This window comes from Ctenopharyngodon idella, chromosome 16, assembly GCF_019924925.1.
Source record: "Ctenopharyngodon idella isolate HZGC_01 chromosome 16, HZGC01, whole genome shotgun sequence".
In the NCBI taxonomy this organism is placed as follows: Eukaryota; Metazoa; Chordata; class Actinopteri; order Cypriniformes; family Xenocyprididae; genus Ctenopharyngodon; species Ctenopharyngodon idella.
This window is the reverse complement of record NC_067235.1, coordinates 33,037,298-33,058,618: the sequence shown is the minus strand read 5'-3', so window position 1 is coordinate 33,058,618 and position 21,321 is coordinate 33,037,298. Positions and strand designations below refer to the sequence as shown.

Below are 21,321 nucleotides of genomic sequence, written 5' to 3'. Positions count from 1 at the left end.
TACCATAACCGGCCAGGGGCAGTAAGTATTTAAATGAGGAATATTGTGACGTGTTCGTTCCCGGAAGAAATCTCAAGACTAAAATGGAGGCGTTTAAGGGAGTTCAGAAACAGTGACACTGATATAGAGAATAACTCCTGCTGGAGGGACTTTGCAGAGCTTTTTCATGCTCAAACAGCAACATTACACACTAAAGAAAGTTGAACATGGAAAAAAGCATAATAGGACTCCTGCTGTAAAATTCTGACTCATCACACTGGAAATAGAAGGTCATGTTGGGTGCGTTGCACTGTAGGATACAGCAGTGTACATTAGTGTACAGAATAAATTATCAACTTTTCAATTTATAAACAGCCAGAGATATTATTTTTGATTCATCTTATTTAGTTTAATGTAATGCAAAGTGTGTCTTAACCCGAAAATCTCAATCAGCATTCGTCTTTGCTGGCATTTTTTTTTTTTTTTTTTTTTTACTACTCGATTGGCAAGTAGATATAGAAAAGCAATTTAAAGCTTGCATTTAAAATTATGTTTTGTTGCATTTAAATATATATTTATATATGACTAAAAAAGTATTTGTTTATAACTGTATATTTGTCCATTTGAAAAGCACTTTGTACACTTACATTTTTTAAGTGCCACTCCTAGGCTGTGTTTGAAATAGCATACTAATATACTTCTCAGTACGCTATATAGTACAGAATTTCTGTATGCATTGACACTGAGTACAATATATCACTCATAATGTAATATGCTCAGCTTAACCCTCCATTTCTATTGTGATTAGTAATATTAACCACCATTTTTAACTGTGGTAGATCAAGTGGAAACAGAAAATTTTGTGCACAGTATACATACTGCAGAAATCATTCTCGCTCATATATGCGTACACACATGCACAGAAGCGCTTTCTTTAAAAAGAATGATTAATAATGAAAATAATGAAAGATGATTAAGCAATTACTCTGATTTAAATCAGTCCGTGCCCTTGTGCGCCGCAAGTCGAGAAAACTTAATTTAGCAATGTCATTGCTGGTCACTTCAGCGGATAATGCAAAGCAGCTTTATGCAATTTGTGTACGATACCATGACGTGCATGACAATTCAGCCCACGCTTCTTTTCATTACTCTGAGCAATTTGGGGCGCCTCCACCGTGGCTCCCTCTCAAATTAAAAAAGCCCAGCGCTTGGCCATCACATGCCGCTCTGCTTAAAATCCACCGTTTCCTTTTGTCTTCCTCCCTTACTCTCTCCAATCACACTTGGCAAGCTGTCGGTTCACTGGCTTCACGTGCACGTTAAACACCAAGACCTTCCGGGTGCTTCTTAACTCTTGACTGCACTTGTGTCTCGTATATTAAACCTCGAAGGCAGGATGACCAAATATTGGCCGGCAGATATTAAGGACAGTGGCGGTTATGACAGGGATTATGAGAAGACGGCGATGCCACGCTGGCATTTGGCAGCGTTGACGTGTCCAGCGACGGAGCCACGCCGGGAGAGAGAGGCCTCTGTTCCGATAGCACGCTAATCTCTATTTGCAGAGGAAATTGGAGCGTATTTTGCACACTGAATAGATAAGAACAAGAATGGTGTTTGAAAACTAAAAAGGAATTTGTTTTTGCCACCTGCAAACAGCCCGAGCAAATTCACATTTCCTCTGATGTCCTGCTCGGTTCGTATCACAGTATGATTTCTGTGTGTGGTTTTATTTGTGCATATGAAAACGTACGTGTATGTGTTTGTGCACAAGTGACAGCGTTTGTGCTCGAGTGTGTGTATGTGTATGTTCCCATTGTCTGCCAAATGCATAAAAATGTAAACAATTATGATAGATAAATTCTCATTTACCATAAATAAACTTGCAGTTCTGAGATATAAAGACACCTTGTGAGATATTAAGTGATAATTATGAGAAATAAAGTGGCAGTTGTGAGATATAAAGTTACAGCTATGAGAAATAGTCACAATTGTGAGATATGAAATCTTATAGCTGACACATACAATGGTACAGTAAATCACCTGAAATTTATTAAGTTTGCTTATGATCGTCACATGTTGAGTTGCATCGAAGATCTGATGGCTTGCCGTTTTGACTTTTATTCATTCTCAGGATATGAGTTCTTAATATCAACAACTCAATTTTTGATATCAGGAATTACATTTCCACTAGTAACAATGTTAATTCTTGATATCAACAATACAATTTTCACTAGTTAAAATGCTCATTTTTGATATCAGGAATTACATTTCCAATTCTTCATATCTGTAATTGTATTTTCACTAGGTAAATGTCACCATAGGCTGCCATTCAAATTCAATTGTTGATATCAAGAATTGATTTCTTACTAGTTGAAATTCCAATTTCACATATCAGAAATACAATTCTTACTAGTAAAAATCAAAATTTTTGATATCATTAATTGCTTTGATACTAGTGCCAATATCTTGATATCAACAATTGAATTGCTACTAGTAACAATGTTAATTTTTGATATCAGTAATTTGATTGTCACTAGTGACAATGTAGGTTTCTGATATCATGAATGCGATTGTTACTAGTAAGAAAGCTGTTTTAGATATCTGAAATTATATTGATATCAGAAATACATTTTCAGATATCAAAAATGAACATTTTTACTAGTAACATTTCAATTGTTGATATCAAGAACTGATGTTTCAACTAGTGCCAATGAAATTATTGATATCAAAAATTATGATTTTTACTAGTAAGAATTATATTTCTGATATGTGAAATTGGAATTTCAACTAGTAAGGAATCAATTCCTGATATCAACAATTGAATTTGAATGGCAGCCTATGGTAACATTTAACTAGTGAAAATACAATTACAGATATCAAGAATTCTAGTTTTAACTAGTGAAAATTGAATTGTTGATATCAAGAATTAACATTGTTACTAGTGGAAATGTAAATCCTCATTTCAAGAATTGAATTGTTGATATCAAGAATTCATATCCTGAGAATGAATAAAAGTCAAAACGGCTTGCCATAGATGGCACCTATTGTATCCTCTATCGTTCTTCTTATTATTCTTCTTCTCTGGGAGTCTATGGCAGCCCGTAGAACCTCTTGTGGGAAAGTTGTGGAATTTGGCACACTGATAGATGACAGTCTCAACATTAACTACAGCAAATTTGGAGTCTCTAGATCAAACTCTCTAGTGCCACCATTTGTCCAAAGGTTCACTCATGTTTAGAAACAAAATTCTTTTTTCCTCTGATTCCTTGCCTCAATACGATTCGATTGTGATTCAAACTTTTCCTGCAAAAAAAAAAAAAAACTTTTTTGAACTCCTCCTAGGCGGTTGCTCCAATTTTCATGAAAATCAAATTAGATCATCTTCAAACTATGCTGGCAAAAAGTTATCCAGTGGTGAAATCAAATATTCATATGCTCATAACTTTTGATGTGGTTGACTTATTTTCATGGGAGTCATCTCCTTATATTCCTGAATCTTTGCAGAGTCCAACGATACCTAACATTCTAGGTTTCGCCTTATGATTTGTGCAATGTCGCAATTTAGCTGTAAAATAACATTTGCGAATCTTTTAGTCTGATTGAGACGAAATCAACGTAGGAAATTGGAAAACATAGGCCGCTGGCTATACGTTAATGCCAAAATTTTTATAGTAAGTGGCAAAAAAATACAATCAAAGTCATGCGTGGGTCATTGTTTATGTACTCATACATATACATGTCTATAACTCCTAAACAAAATGGGATATTTTCACCAAATTTGGTGAACTTATTTATGGGCACACTCTGAGGACACATAAAAAAAGTGGAGGGATTGTGCATGTTGGTGGCGCTATAACTGAACAAAATATTAAATTGCCACTAACTACAATAAAGTATATGAAATAAAATGCTATATTTTACTGATAACTTTACTTCTTGCTTGCTTCTTTGTTCTTGGCCCTTTAGTATATTTTTTAATTATTTTTAAAAAATCGATAATTGAAATAAAGCTGAAACAAAATAAATTATAAATAAAAAATTCTGCCTTGGCAACTAACTGAAATAAAATAAGTTCTAAAATTACTAAAGCTAAAGAGAAATAACTAATAAAAGTGACAAAAGCACAATAAAATTGCTAAAAAATAAAACTGAAAATATATAAATAAAAGCAACGGAAGCACACTAATCTCTATTTGCAGAGAAAATTGGAGCGTATTTTGCTCAACCTGAATAGATAAGAACAAGAATGGTGTTTGAAAACTAAAAAGGAATTGGTGCCACCTGCAAGCAGCCCGAGCAAATTCACATTTCCTCTGATGTCCTGTTCGGTTCATATCACAGTATGATTTCTGTGTGTAGTTTTATTTGTGCATATGAAAACGCACGTGTATGTGTTTGTACACAAGTGACAGCGTTCGTGCACGAGCGAGTGTGTGAGCGTGTGTGTGTACGGTCCCATTGCAGCGGCGGTCCCTTCATTTCACGCTCTGCCGCTTCCATGCGAATCCTCTTCCCCGGGCTCATTATCAGGTCTGTTCGACGAGTGCATGGCCAGGCGACGCGCGGGGCAGAACCCAATCATTATTCAAGCCCGCTGACGGTCAGCGCTGACGGCTCCATGCTGCCGTTTTGCGGTCTTATTATGCTCTCCTCACAAATAACTAAGCAAAACCACAAAAACAAATCCTGCCTGACCAGGATCAATGAGGTACTCAGTAGCCACCATGCCGCCCGGGGGACTCGGGGATCTAGTGGACCTTCTGTTGTTGGAATAACTGCTGTATGCTCACTGTCTCTCCTTTCGTTTTCTTTGGCAGGGCCCACCGGTGCTCAGGCGGCCGAGTTCGGACACTTGCCCGACAACATTACCGTGCTGGAAGGAGAAAGCGTCATTTTGAGGTGACTTCACATCACACCTGCATCCTTGTGTGTTATATGATTTAAAACACTTTCTAGGGCTGCGTGATTCATTGAAATAATACCAAAACTGTGATGTGAATTGGTGAATTTGTCACTCATAACTTGAAAACACAATTCATAGTTTTCACACGACGCCACACCCTTATAGGAACACCCACCTGGAGGGCAAGGCTTTCCTCCATTGACCGCCAGTCATTTTTACCAGGTTTGTACTAAGTAATAATTAGGGGTGAGCGATATGACCGGAATCTTATATCACAATAGGATTAATTTTATTTCATGATAAAGATATATATCACAATGTAGATATTTTTGCTTTAAATAAGGTTTTTATGAGATCAAAATTTGATACCATTGACATTTGTAATTCTCTTTACCAGTTTCAGTAGCACACAAAACTAATACTAGCCTAACTAACATATATAAAAAATAAAAACTCTCAAGCTTAGTAAACAGTGATAAAATAATAAAAAAGAAACTAATTACTAATCATTAAATACACATTTATTCTTACTAAAATTGCAAAAGTGATTCAGTCCAGAGCAGTGAGTGATTTAATCTTTGTCTTTTGTTGTTTGATTAACATAATGACAGATGACAGCAAGTTTATTAGGCTGCTGTCACTTTAAGACCAAACGCACAGATCCAATATACTGTTACACATGCTTGTTCTTTCTCAACCGTTTAAGTTAATTTAAGATGTAACAGACTGTGTTTACAAGGATACTCGCAAATATGGGCATTTTGTATGCCCAAATATGTGTATTTAACCGTTCAAGCCCAATAAGGCGGCAAAAAGAACTAATTTCAGTACTCACATGCTGTATGAGAAGCTGCTTTATGTGAGCGCGTTTCAGGTGTCAGAACCCATCTCTCAAAAAGTACTTGTTTTTTAGGCAGTGATTGTTTAAAATCGCTTGTTTTTAAAGTGCAAGGCTTAAAAATGCATTCAAATGATAAGCTTTACTGATGGCGCAGCGGGGTAATGTCACATGAACGTAACCCCGATGGAGATGGTAGTCCAGAATGGCTTTAAACTAATTACTAATCATTAAATACACATTTATTCTTATTAAAGTTGCAAAAGTGATTCAGTCCAGAGCAGTGAGTGATTTAATCTTTGTCTTTTGTTGTTTGATTAACATTAATGACAGACGGCAGCACGTTTATTAGGCTGCTGTCACTTTAAGACCAAACGCACGGATCCAATATACTGTTACACATGCTTGTTCTTTCTCAACTGTTTAAGTTAATTTAAGATGTAACAGACTGTGTTTACAAGGAAACTCGCAAATATGGGCATTTTGTATGCCCAAGTATGTGTATTTAACCGTTCAAGCCCAATAAGGCGGCAAAAAGAACTAATTTCAGTACTCACACGCTGTATGAGAAGCTGCTTTATGTGAGCGTGTTTCAGGTGTCAGAACCCATCTCTCAAAAAGTGCTTGTTTTTTAGACAGTGATTATTTAAAATTGCTTGTTTTTAAAGTGCAAGGCTTAAAAATGCATTCAAATGATAAGCTTTCATGACGGCGCAGCCCGGTAATGTCACATGAACGTAAACCCGATAAAGATGGTAGTCCAGAATGGCTTTAAACTAATTAATACTCATTAAATACACATTTATTCTTATTAAAGTTGCAAAAGTGATTCAGTCCAGAGCAGTGAGTGATTTAATCTTTGTCTTTTGTTGTTTGATTAACATTAATGACAGACGACAGCAGGTTTATTAGGCTGCTGTCACTTTAAGACCAAACGCACGGATCCAATATACTGTTACACATGCTTGTTCTTTCTCAACCGTTTAAGTTAATTTAAGATGTAACAGACTGTGTTTACAAGGATACTCGCAAATATGGGCATTTTGTATGCCCAAATATGTGTATTTAACCGTTCAAGCCCAATAAGGCGGCAAAAAGAACTAATTTCAGTACTCACACGCTGTATGAGAAGCTGCTTTATGTTTATGTGCTTTACGTTTCAGGTGTGCGCGCTCAGAACCCGTCTCTCAAACAGTGCTTGTTTTTTAGACAGTGATTGTTTAAAATCACTTAATAATGCATTCAAATGATAAGCTTTCATGACAGCGCAGCCCAGCAGTGTCACATGAACGTGACTGTGATATAGAGATGATCTCTACCGGTTGACATATTTCTACCAGTCAGTCATGTCTATCAGTGTATCACCCACTCCTACTACTAATGTAGTAAGACAGTGATATTAAAAGACCAAATTCAATATACACCTTATTGATGATGCATACTATGTACAGGCAAGCAGAAGAACCCAGAAAATAAATGCAACACGCAGTTTCTCATTAAGCTTTTTCAAAACCACTATAAAGAAAACGCTTATTCATTTAGCGTGTTACATTCAAATTCTGTGCTCATCTGCTCGCCTGTATATAATATGCATCATCAATAGGTGTATAGTGAATTTGATCTTTTAATATCACTGTTTTAGCAGATAAAGGCCCTTTAAGTGTTTTTCATGTTAAGCCTTTTAGAATGTCCCATGTTTTTAGTGCTGGATATGGATCACAAGTGCCTAAAACTTGCGTCTTGTTCACATATTTTTCTTTTTCTTTTTTGAGATTGAAAATTCGACAGGCCTGAGCCTCAGTTCTATGGATGTTTTGCCCTCCAGGTCTCTGCGCCAGTCATGTGACTGAAAACTATGAATACGTGCCAATCATTGTTCCAAACTTGTAATGGGAAGCACTTATTAATCGCCTTATTAATCAGCAAAAGAGAAGCTTTAATGGCTCCTTTGCCACCAAAATTAAAGTTTGATGGTTTAAAATGAAGAAATTAAGACAGCTTATATTGTATAATAATAACTTGCAATTGTAATTATTATCAGAAAAATAGCAGTTTGATTTTTTTCCACCAAAATCGTGAAGCCCTAATATTATCATTCCTTGGATGATCTATTGATCTTCTGCTTAGGGATGGGCAGTATGACCAAAAACTCATATCACAGGTTAGTATGAAAGCCTGTTGCCTTTTCAAAGTACAATAATAAAACAGGTAATCATGAGAGAATAAGAAATAAGAAGTCACATTGTGTGATATAGAGTATATATATACATCGCCCAGCCCTGCTACAGGTTTTCTCATACTCACCTGCTGGAGGGTGCTTGTTTTAACACTTTAATTTCACTCCCTCTAGTTTTGTTGTTAGTCAGTTTCCAGGCAGAAATGACTTGGTTTCAGTCTATCAGCCAGCAATTGAACTCCTGAACCTGCTGCCAGGGGTTCATATTCTCAAAAGCACCATATTATTATTCCACACAACTACACCAGGAATGGGAATTGATGTGATATCACAGTTTGATATGCTGACAGTTAAAGCTGACATGAATGTGAGTGATATTTAAGCCTTAAATGTGTCACGATTTTTCCATTTAAAGAGCAGAGCAAAGCAGTGACATCTAGAGGTGAACTGTGGTTACTACACGTAAGCGGACCAATGGCATTACAGTATATGGTCTGATTCGATGGTGCTCTTTGAGAGTGGTGAAGCACAGTTGTCCGTTATTAATGGCATCTTTTGTTGTTTAATCCATTTATTTATTATGGCGTCTTCCCCACATCTGTTTCTAAAACTACAGCTAAACGTTGGCGATACTTCATGCAAATAATTGACCAAGCTCAGAATTGCATTTTTGCATTACTTACAAATGCCAGCAGGCACAAGATAAGATTATGAGCACTGAACTGAATGTGTTTTGACAGACTTCAGCTAACAGCAGAGCTCGAGCGCTGTGTTGCATGTGTACGGCAGTGTTTTTAATTTCAACCGCTGTCAGTCATCTATATCACTGTCAGTTTTTCCAGTTTGTTTTGTATAAATAAGCTTCTGGACTTCTCAGGACTAAAATACTTAAGTGCAAGTCTCACTGTCCAATAAACAATCAGGTGATTTGGTGCAAATGATACTCATGATGCTCTCATGGATTCCCAGTGAAGCGCAGCGTCCAGACGGGACCCAGAATGATGTGTTTAGCACCTTTTGTCCAGTGAACATTGATCTTTGCACCACTGAAATCAATGTATTTGTAGACCCCATTGAAGCCGGTCGTGCGTTTACTGACTTCAGCGGATGTATTCAGTTAGGAAAGAAAAGATCAAGTCACTGAATGAGCAGTGGAATAGTGCTGTGATATTTTACATTTTTTCAATAAATAAAATATTTAACCCTCTTGCATTAATTATGAAAAAAATAGTTTAAAATATGTTTTGATTCAGTTTTCACGCATAAGAAAAGTTATTTTTGGGAATTGGGAGGACTTTTTAATGTAAAGTAAATACTGAAAAATTATTAATATGGATAAATGGATAATTTAAAAATATAAATAAACAAAAATTTTTAAAAATGGATCATTTAAAAATATAAATAATTTTAAAAATAAATAAAAACATGGTAACTGCAATATTTTTCAACAAACATATTCATTTAGGAGAGAGTGCTGTGTGATATTTTACACTTTTTCCCTAAATATTTAAAATGACCTAGAATGATATTTAAAGGGGACCTATAATGCTCCTTTCACAAGATGTAATATAAGTCTCTGGTGTCCCCAGAATGTGTCTGTGAAGTTTCAGCTCAAAATACCCCACAGATCATTTATTATAGCTTGTCAAATTTGTCTCTATTTGCGTATGAGCAAAAACACACCGTTTTTGTGTGTGTCCCTTTAAATGCAAATGAGCTGCTAGTCCCAGCCCCCTTTCCAGAAGAGGGCGGAGTTTTAACAGCTCGCGCTTCGGTTGCTCAACAACAACAAAGCTGGAGAATCTCATGCAGCCAAAATGAGGATTGTCAGTAACGGTGTTCAGCCTTACATTGTTCAAACCGGAGTCGACACTGATGGAGAGACTCAGGAAGAAGTTACAACTTTTAGAATGAAACTGGACGTTTCTGAATGGTTAGTGGATAAATTTATGTAGTTGCTGTGGAGTTGATTCAACTCCTCGACTAGCATGTGCCGTCATGTTAATCTTTTGTGCAAATCCAGCGTTGAACTGACCCTCGTTTGTGAAGCAGTCCGGTGTAAAATGACGGCATGTCAACAACACTCTACTACAACAACTCGTCCTCTTCTCTAAAGCAGCCCAACATGGCCTCGCCCCCTTTGTTGTGTGTTCTCGGGGGCGGGGTTTATGTAAATTTTGTTGTTTGTGATGTCACCAACCAAGGGAAAATCTCATTGTATACCCTACCAGCCATTTGTTGTAGTCCTTAAAAAGCGATTTCTGTAAAAGAAAATATCTCTCTTTGCACTGAACTTTGAGCGTCGTAACTTTGCAGATGTTGTTTATGATCAAACAGCAACATTACACACTAACTAAAGTTAAAAAAGTGAAATCATAATCAACCGCCCCTTTAACACTCTTGCATGAATTATGGGGGGAAAAAAATGGTTTAAAAAATGTTTGATTTAGTTTTTAAGTTATATTTGGGAACTGGAATTTGGGACTTTTTTGAATATAAAGAAAGACTGAAAAATAATTAACATGGATAAATGGATCATTTACATTTTCTTTTTTTTTAAATATAAATAAAAACACACGATAACTGCAATATTCTCCATAGTGGCTGCATCCGCATCCGTTCCACTCCCACACGATTCAAGCCTACAAACATTTCCTCATGACAAATAATTTATATGACTCTAAATGTTTTAAAATAGGGTTTACTCACTAACAAACGTGAATCATATTTTGGATGAAGGAAAAAAGCTTTTCTGAGGGCAGATCTCCAGAGCAAAAATGCATCCTCCGCACGGTGAACAGTGCCAGAAAAAGATTTTGACTGCCAGGACATAGTGTGACAAAGAAAAGCTTTTTATTGCTTTATTCAAAACCATCCCTTCAATATTAACCATTTTATCGGGCCTCGGGCAGGACTCGTGTGTGTATATTGATTATTTGTGGATAGATAAACATCACACCACTTTTTCAGATGCTCATTTGGGGATCACAGCTTGTTTTTTCTGGCACTGTGCAGTCTTAAAGCAATCACCACTGGTCTGATTAGTCAGCTTAATGATCTAGTTAATGACCCGGACCTTATGAGCGAGTTGTAACGATTACAACACAGAAAGTTTCATGCAGAGTTTCATACTAACGCTCATTCAATGACATCACAGTAATTGGCTATGAAACTTAGTCTGCAGACTCCATATTTTATTTAAAACAAGACATTGAGGGAGAGACGTACAGTCCTGAAAATAGTGCACAAAACAAATGTCATTTGCCTCACATCCTTGTTTTTATTCACGTCAATGAGTCAATTCTGTCTGCCACAAACTTGTTTCTCTCTTTCTTAGATGCAAGATAGATGAGGAGGTCACTCACAAGGCGTGGTTGAACCGCTCCAACATCTTATTTACGGGCACAGATAAGTGGTCCCTGGACTCCCGCGTCTCCCTGGTGAACAACAACAACAGCGACTTCTCCATTAAGATTGAGAGAGTGATGGTGGCAGACGAGGGACCCTACACATGCAGTTTCCAGGCCAGAAACCAGCCCCGTACGGCCCACGTCTACCTCATCGTTCAGGGTATGTTGATCTGTGCGCCGCTTACAGTAGTGGCCATAAGTGATGTCTGGAGGGGATATTTGCAACAAGTTTGATTAAACCATCAAAATATGAGGAAAATATGTTATATTGTTTAAATATTTTAAATATGAGGGAAGAACGAAACACTGAACTTGGTTATGGTATTTATCGGACAAAAATATTTGGCAAAAAATTCACCCAAAAATGAAAATTCTGTCATTAATTACTCACCCTCATGTCGTTTCACACCCGTAAGACCTTCGTTCATCTTCAGAACACAAATTAAGATATTTTCCATAAAATCCGATGGCTCAGTGAGGCCTGCATTGACAGTAAGATAATTTACACTTTCAGATGCCCAGAAAGACATATTTAAAACAGTTCATGTGACTATAGTGGTTCAACCTTAATGTTATGAATCGACAAGAATACTTTTTGCGCACCAAAAAAAAAAAAAAAAAAAAAAACTTTATTCAACAATATCTAGTGATGGGCGATTTCAAAACACTGCTTCATGAAGCTTTACGAACTTTTGTTTCGAATCAGTGGTTCGGAGCGTGTATCAAACTGCCAGAGTCACGTGATTTCAGTAAACGAGGCTTCGTTATGTCATAAGTATTTCAAAATTTCAATGGTTCACCACTGGGGGGCGTGACTTTGGCAGTTTGATACACGCTCTGAACCACTGATTCGGAAAAAAAAAAGATTTGTAAAGCTTCGAAGCTTCATGAAGCAGTGTTTTGAAATCACCCATCACTAGATATTGTTGAATAAAGTCGTTATTTTGTTTTTTTGGTGCACAAAAAGTATTCTCGTCGCTTCATAACATTAAGGTTGAACCACTGTAGTCACATGAACTGTTTTAAATATGTCTTTAGTAGCTTTCTGGGCATCTGAAAGTGTTAATTATCTTGCTGGCAATGCAGGCCTCACTGAGCCATCGGATTTCATCAAAAATATCTTAATTTGTGTTCTGAAGATGAGCGAAGGTCTTACAGGTGTGGAACGACATGAGGGTGAGTAATTAATGACAGAATTTTCATTTTTTCATTTTTGGGTGAACTAACCCTTTAATATAATAAATATTTCTTTGTATATTCTTTGTATAAAAAATTGTGTCTGCACAATGTTTCTTCGCATTATTATCACAAATTGACTCTATGCACAACTACACAATATACTTACAAAAACACTTTTTTTTTTAAATCACATTTGAATAAAGAATGAAAATGTCACTTTTCCTATAGACAAGACATCACTTTTGGCCACTACTGTATGTCACACAAACAAATGAACACAAAAAATTGCAAAAATATGAATGGTTTTTCAGAATAAAAATAACTGGCAGAAATGTGTGTAAAGTCTGTAGAAACAATTCCAACTTTATATCTCACAGTTCTGACTTTATTTAGTTTGAATTAATCACACTTGTGACTTTATAGTATTTTATATCACGCAATGCGACTCTATATCTCACAAAAATGTTCTCTTGCAGTGCAAATTTAAATCTCACAATGTAACATTATATCTTAAAATTGCAACACTGTGTTTAAACTACCATTTGAAAGTTTGGGGTTAGTAAGTTTTGTTTTTTTTTCTTTTTTGAAAGAAAACCAAGACTGCATTTATTTGATCAAACATACTATAAAACTGTAATATTGTGAATTGTCAACATAATATATTTTAAAATTGAATGTATTTCTGTGATCAAAGCTGAATTTTCAGCATCATCACTCCAGTCTTCAGTGTCACATGATCCTTCAGAAATCATTTTAATATGATGATTTGCTGCTCAAGAAACATTTATGATTATTATCAATGCTGAAAACAGTTGTGCTGCTTCATATTTTTGTGGAAACTGAGATAAAAAAAAAAATTTCAGGAGTCTTTGATGAATAGAATGTTCAAAAGAACATCATTTATTTGACATATGAATCTTTTTGTAACATTATAAATGTCTTTACCTTCACTTTTGATTTACATTTAATCATTTAGCAGACGCTTTTGTTCAAAGCGACTGACATTTGAGGAGAACAATAGAAGCAGTTGAACCAACAAAAGAGCAACAATATGTAAGTACTGTGACAAGTCCCAGAGATCTATGTTATAACATAGATCAATTTAATGCATCCTCACTGAATAAAAGTATTCATTTTAATTAAAAAAAAAAAAAAAATATATATATATATATATATATATATATATATATATATATATATATATTTCTGACCACAAACTTTTGAACGGTGGTGTAAATTCACAGCTGCGAGAAGAAAAAAACTAAATTGTGAGATATAAAGTCACAATCACCTTTTTATATTAGACATGCATTGGAACAGTTCTCCTCATGGATGTCTATTTCGTTTGTTTCTCTGTGTTTACCAGGGTAACCACTTACCAGAGTAACTCTGACACATCCAGTGACTATTTCTTTTTTGAAAATGCTTATTTATTTTCTTGATTAATATGCATAGACTGAACAGACTGTCGGTGTGCCATCTAAGCTACGAATGGTTTACTTTCAGTACTCTGTGCATTAAAGTTAACGAGTTTAACATCAATTTTAGCATCAAAAAGCTCATTTCTGATTCAAGTGCTTCTCTTAAAAGTAAAGTGAAGTACTTCTATCACAAATTCTGTTATTTACATAATTCCAAACACATTTGACTTTATTTCTGCTGTGGAACACAAAAGAACCATTTGCACAATATCCATACGAGTAATTCCTGTAACTCTTTCCCCGTCAGCATTTTATTTTTAAAAATCGAGGAAACAAAATAGTAAATTGTCCGCACGATTTAGCAAATCGAGGGAACGAAATAGTAAATTGTCTGCACAATTTAGCAAATTGAGGAAACAAAATAGTAAATCGTCCACAATTTAGCAAATCGAGGAAACAAAAGAGTAAATCATCCGCACGATTTAACAAATCGAGGGAATGAAATAGTAAATTGTCCGCACGATTTAGCAAATCGAGGAAACAAAATAGTAAATCGTCCGCACGATTTAGCAAATCGAGGGAACGAAATAGTAAATCGTCCACAATTTAGCAAATCGAGGAAACAAAATAGTAAATCGTCCACAATTTAGCAAATCGAGGAAACAAAATAGTAAATCGTCCACACGATTTAGCAAATCGAGGGAACGAAATAGTAAATTGTGCACACAAATTAGCAAATCGAGGGAACGAAATAGTAAATCGTACGCACGAATTAACAAATCGAGGGAATGAAATAGTAAATCATCCGCACGATTTAGCAAATTGAGGAAACAACAGTAAATCGTCCGCATGATTAAGCAAATCGAGGGAATGCAATAGTAAATTGTCCGCATGATTTAGCAAATCGAGGAAACAAAAGAGTAAATCATCCGCACGATTTAACAAATCGAGGGAATGAAATAGTAAATTGTCCGCCCGATTTAGCAAATCGAGGAAACAAAATAGTAAATCGTCCGCACAATTTAGCAAATCGAGGGAACGAAATAGTAAATTGTCTGCACAATTTAGCAAATTGAGGAAACAAAATAGTAAATCGTCCACAATTTAGCAAATCGAGGAAACAAAAGAGTAAATCATCCGCACGATTTAACAAATCGAGGGAATGAAATAGTAAATTGTCCGCACGATTTAGCAAATCGAGGGAACAAAATAGTAAATCGTCCGCACGATTTAGCAAATCGAGGGAACGAAATAGTAAATCGTCCACAATTTAGCAAATCGAGGAAACAAAATAGTAAATCGTCCACAATTTAGCAAATCGAGGAAACAAAATAGTAAATCGTCCACACGATTTAGCAAATCGAGGGAACGAAATAGTAAATTGTGCACACAAATTAGCAAATCGAGGGAACGAAATAGTATATCGTACGCACGAATTAACAAATCGAGGGAATGAAATAGTAAATCATCCGCACGATTTAGCAAATTGAGGAAACAACAGTAAATCGTCCGCATGATTAAGCAAATCGAGGGAATGCAATAGTAAATTGTCCGCATGATTTAGCAAATCGAGGAAACAAAAGAGTAAATCATCCGCACGATTTAACAAATCGAGGGAATGAAATAGTAAATTGTCCGCACGATTTAGCAAATCGAGGAAACAAAATAGTAAATCGTCCGCACAATTTAGCAAATCGAGGGAACGAAATAGTAAATTGTCTGCACAATTTAGCAAATTGAGGAAACAAAATAGTAAATCGTCCACAATTTAGCAAATCGAGGAAACAAAAGAGTAAATCATCCGCACGATTTAACAAATCGAGGGAATGAAATAGTAAATTGTCCGCACGATTTAGCAAATCGAGGGAACAAAATAGTAAATCGTCCGCACGATTTAGCAAATCGAGGGAACGAAATAGTAAATCGTCCACAATTTAGCAAATCGGGGAAACAAAATAGTAAATCGTCCACAATTTAGCAAATCGAGGAAACAAAATAGTAAATCGTCCACACGATTTAGCAAATCGAGGGAACGAAATAGTAAATTGTGCACACAAATTAGCAAATCGAGGGAACGAAATAGTAAATCGTACGCACGAATTAACAAATCGAGGGAATGAAATAGTAAATCATCCGCACGATTTAGCAAATTGAGGAAACAACAGTAAATCGTCCGCATGATTAAGCAAATCGAGGGAATGCAATAGTAAATTGTCCGCATGATTTAGCAAATCGAGGAAACAAAAGAGTAAATCATCCGCACAATTTAACAAATCGAGGGAATGAAATAGTAAATTGTCCGCACGATTTAGCAAATCGAGGAAACAAAATAGTAAATCGTCCGCACAATTTAGCAAATCGAAGGAACGAAATAGTAAATTGTCTGCACAATTTAGCAAATTGAGGAAACAAAATAGTAAATCGTCCACAATTTAGCAAATCGAGGAAACAAAAGAGTAAATCATCCGCACGATTTAACAAATCGAGGGAATGAAATAGTAAATTGTCCGCACGATTTAGCAAATCGAGGAAACAAAATAGTAAATCGTCCGCACGATTTAGCAAATCGAGGGAACGAAATAGTAAATCGTCCACAATTTAGCAAATCGAGGAAACAAAATAGTAAATCGTCCACACGATTTAGCAAATCGAGGGAACGAAATAGTAAATTGTGCACACAAATTAGCAAATCGAGGGAACGAAATAGTAAATCGTACGCACGAATTAACAAATCGAGGGAACGAAATAGTATATCATGCGCACTATTTACTTTTTTTTCTGCATGTCATGTGACTTCTGATTTATGCAGATCTTCTTCTTCACTTGTTTTTGGATCCGGAGATGCTGTACTATTTCAGAAAATGCTTAATAGCGCCCCCTACCGTATAACAATAAAAACATGGAATGCCAAAAAAATTCGTCAAAGGCTTGGAAGCATTATGTCATAAATGATCTCATCAATGGTGGGGAAAAAGTTAATGGCAGTACCAAGAAAACAAGAGGGCTTGACACAGATGTAATCAGGATCAGAGGGATCAGAGGGGTGGTTATGCTCAGTAATCTTTAGGTTGACCAGCTGTATGGGGCGGGAATGGGTCGTACCGACTGTCACGTCAACAGCAACATGAGTAAGAGCTCCAGCGATCCTGACTGACGTGATTTATTGGCAGCAGACTCTTCCGCTGATGGATTGCTAGCATCCCTCCCTTTACTTCATCCCCAACCCAACCCCGCCGGCTGAAAGTTGTCAATTGTTATGTATATCACGCCGTGCGCGGTGCATTTTCCTGTTGCACAAGATTGAAAATATCAAAGTGAATTAGGGCTGCACGGTATTGGAAAAAAACTGACATTGAGTTTTTCTGCAATATATATAGTGATATAAAAAAATACAGGAAGTTTCAATAGATGACTTGAATAGCTCTATTTGGAAAGAATTAATCATTCTAGAGTGATTAGAGTGATTTTGTTGGCGAGTGAATCTATGAAAACTTGTCTAAAATAAGAATGGTAACTGCGACTTTTTAAAGTCCGAATTGTGAGCCATAAACTCGCAGTTATGAGAAAATCATTAGGTCAAAAGTTTACTTTTTATTCTGAAGAATTTTTCAAGTCTGAAATCCTTTTAGTGATTAACAATTTGGGAAAAACTTGAAAAATTTGTGTTCATAATTTACTTTTTACAAGGACCAACTCCAACCATAAAGTGAACTGAGTTTTCATAGGTCACATTCACACTGTTTTTGACCAATTCAATATGACTATAAAATTATAATAATAATTATTATGATTTTATTATAGTTATTTTTAAATAAATTAAACCAAATTACAAATATATAGTAATAGCAAATATGTAGTAATAAAACTATTGTAGTGTAAAATAACATTAAAATTACAACACTAATATTTGCATCTTCATTTCTTCATTTTTCAAACAGTATATCAAGCTTTTGTTTTGATGGTTTCCCGGCAAATAGATAAATGCACTGCCAGTTTGTTGTTTATATTTATTTACATGCGTGCTGCTCACAGTAAATGAACCAAGCCGTCCAATGAGACTGAAACACTTGCTGCATCCCAATTCGCCTATACTATGCCCTAAAAGTATGTACTGTTTTTGTGAAGAAAAAGTACAATCTTTTGAGTGTGTAGCAGAAGAGTAGGCAAGCTTTGGGACAAACTACTTCGTCATAATTGCATCTTTAACGGACAACTCTGACAAATCCTGTCACCGTTTAAACTGCCCTGTCAATCATCTTGTCACAGTTAAAATCCTCCACATTCAATTTAATTTAACTTCCTACCGTTTCGGACAGAAATATAGTCGCACGTTGATCTGCCAGTCATGGGTCTTTCATGTGGAGAACTTTCCTTATGTGTTTTCATAATGATGCGTTTAAAAGTTAATGACCAAACAAATCTTTATAAAAGTTCACAATGCTGTTGCAGATGAAATATAATGTGGATAACATTCACATCTACACTTCGGATTCTAACCGGAAAAAGTAGACCATCCGGGTATCTTTGGAATACTCATTTCAACATACTACAATTTGGGACACACTAATTCTAATACTAATACTTTCTAATACTATTTAGGATGGATAGTATGCGAACTGGGATGCAGCAACTGTATCATGAACTACACACGCAGCCCTAAAGTGAAGAATATTGGATAGAATGCTGCTCAGCTGGTACAGAAAGCAGGGGGAGCGTGTTCAAAATGCATCTCAAGCGCGTTGTTGACCGACCGGCAGGCCAGAACCATCTTACCAAACACAGGCGTTTTTATCTGCCACACGGAGCTTTGCAGACAGATGACCGTATTTGCTCGATACCATTGTGCCCTCAATTTTAGTCTTAGTGCGATATGAGTGAAAATAATTACACCCCCCAGTCACTCCTCCAACAGGAAGGCATCTGCTTTGGGTCCAATCTTAAGTTTATCGTCGGAAGTATTTCGCCGTGTTAGAAAACTGAAAAATGGACTGCTTGAGAATGCCTCGCAGGCCAAATCTTTGGCCATCTTCATTAAAGCTCTGATCATAGGCCATTTAAATTCAAGGACCAGCTCATTATCCATCCGGCATTATGCATTGCCCTCTGCTTTGGGAATTTAGTCCAAAACAGCTGATTGGAATCACTTATAAACCCTGAAACAAACAACCCGTCTCAAGCAAATTTATTCAGCGCTTTTTTTTTAAACTAAAGTTGATTTTTGACATCAGTTAAGCCGTGATATATTAACTCTGTTTTTATTAATCATAATTAAAAACTTCTGTTTTGCAGTGCCGGCCCGGATAGTGAACATCTCGCAGGATAAATCCGTGAATGAAGGCGATGACGTGAGCCTCTTTTGCCTGGCGGTGGGCAGACCAGAGCCCACCGTGACCTGGAAGGACTTCAAATGTGAGTATTACTGCGGCCATTTTCTTTATTGGTCATACTGTTAATGAAGGTCAAGTTTAAAGGGTTAGTTCACCCAAAAATTAAAATTCTGTCATCATTTACTCACCCTCAAGTTGTTCCAGTCCTATATGATTTTTTTTCTTCTGCTGAACACAAAAGAAGATATTTTGAAGAATGTCGGTAACCAAACAGTTGATCAATGTTGCGTTGCCAATCCATGGTTTTCCCGCAGAATTAGGCTACTTTAACAGTGTTGCCGCGGGTTGTTTTCATGTCTGCGGGTTGAAGTGACCCCAGTAACGTGATATTTAGCCCCTGGAATGCTAACTTTACCAGGGGAACCCCGCCAAAAAAGCACGGATTTTACCCCACTGGAAGTGATTTTTACCGGAGGATCCTCCTGAAACGTGATTGGGCTCATTTGGGGCTAATTTTGAGTAGCAATTGGGCGAGTTTTGTTACAAAAACCTGGCAACCCTGCAGTTGATGATGTATTTTTTTCCATACTATGGATTACCCATATTCTTCAAAATATCTTCTTTTGTGTTCAGCAGAACAAAGAAACTCATACAGGTTTGGAACAACTTGAGGATGAGTAAATGATGACAGAATTTTCATTTTTAGGTGAACTATCCTTTTAAGCGCATTGCATTGTGGGATACTGTTTACTTAATGTGTACTAAACATTTTATTTTGGTGAAAATATGTGTAATTGTCATAAAATTTAATTTTTTAATGGTCCTAAAATATGCTTTGTTTTATTTATGCAAAATATAATTTGTTTTTTCTTTTGATTTATGTGGTGAAATGGACCAACTTTTTATTTTGGTGTAAAATATATGTAATTATCATGAAAATATATTTTTTTAATGGTCCTTAAAAAATGCTTTGTTTTATTTATTCAAAGTATAATTTCTTATGTTTTTTTATTATTACTTTTTGGTGAAATTTTGTGGTTTCATGTTGGCGTAAATATGTGTAATTTTCATTAAAATGCAAAATGATCCTAAAAAATGCCTTTTTTAATATATATTTATACAACAGTTCTTTCTGGTTCTCGAATCTGATTGGCTGATAGCTGTGCGATATTTTAGTGATAAAAGCACTTTTACCTTTTCACCGTTTGTATCACTCCGCTTAAAGCGACTGTCATGGTGGCCGAGCAAATCCACCGTATTTTTTACAAATACTACACTTGTTGTACTATGAACTGTAGTTTTAAGAGTTATTTTAGGCGAGAATATAGTTGTTTAGACCTGAAATATGTGACTCATATTTAATCCGTCAGCGGCCGTTCAGTGCTCGTGTACTCGCTGAGAACAGCTTCATCTCGGCCAGTGCTTCTGGGATTTGCCGCTGTGTCTTATAATGGTTAAACATGAGATATAATTTATTTTGGGTACATAACACAGGCAATCTTTGGTCTTATTAATCTGTTACTTGTTCCTGAGCAAATCGAATTGTGCTATGTTAAATTTGATAGTTTAATATTAAGGCTATATTTAACTTACATCCTCTATAGTATGTGTGTACTAGACATTTTGACTAATGTTGTATGGGTATTTCATACATAAAATGTGCATACTGTACACAATACACTGCAGAAATACTAGTAGTTGCATGCAATTATGAGTGTAGTCTTAGTGATTTACAGCTCAGATTTCATTATAGTTAATTACAGCCACAACCAGGGTGATAATTGTCAACATGCCCCATCATCCTCTTTGTCACCATTATCGTTCTGCCACAATATTAATAATTATGGTTATCATTAACATACTATTTATAACTTTCATTATCGTTGATATTAGCTGCATTCATTTCGAGTGGTCGTGATGAAACTCATAACAGGACAGGCATTTTTGTTTAATCTTTTCACGATATGATTACAGGACACGGTAGGGATCGTCGTTTACTGTCATTTATTTTTCAATTGATGCTTAGTCCTTTGAAATCAACTCGAGAGTCACTCCGCCTGGAAACAGACCAGCTTCACATGAATA

The 21,321-nt window shown here is 36.0% G+C and overlaps 1 protein-coding gene across 1 annotated transcript in view; it reads left to right on the top strand.

Moving 5' to 3' along the window:
- iglon5 (IgLON family member 5) overlaps nt 1-21,321 on the top strand; it is a 224,328-nt gene that overhangs the window by 171,396 nt on the left and 31,611 nt on the right. The window contains exons 2-4 of the mRNA XM_051865002.1: nt 4,800-4,881; nt 11,237-11,469; nt 19,199-19,318. Of these exons, the coding sequence (XP_051720962.1) occupies nt 4,800-4,881; nt 11,237-11,469; nt 19,199-19,318 (435 nt within the window). The remainder of the gene's footprint in view (nt 1-4,799; nt 4,882-11,236; nt 11,470-19,198; nt 19,319-21,321) is intronic.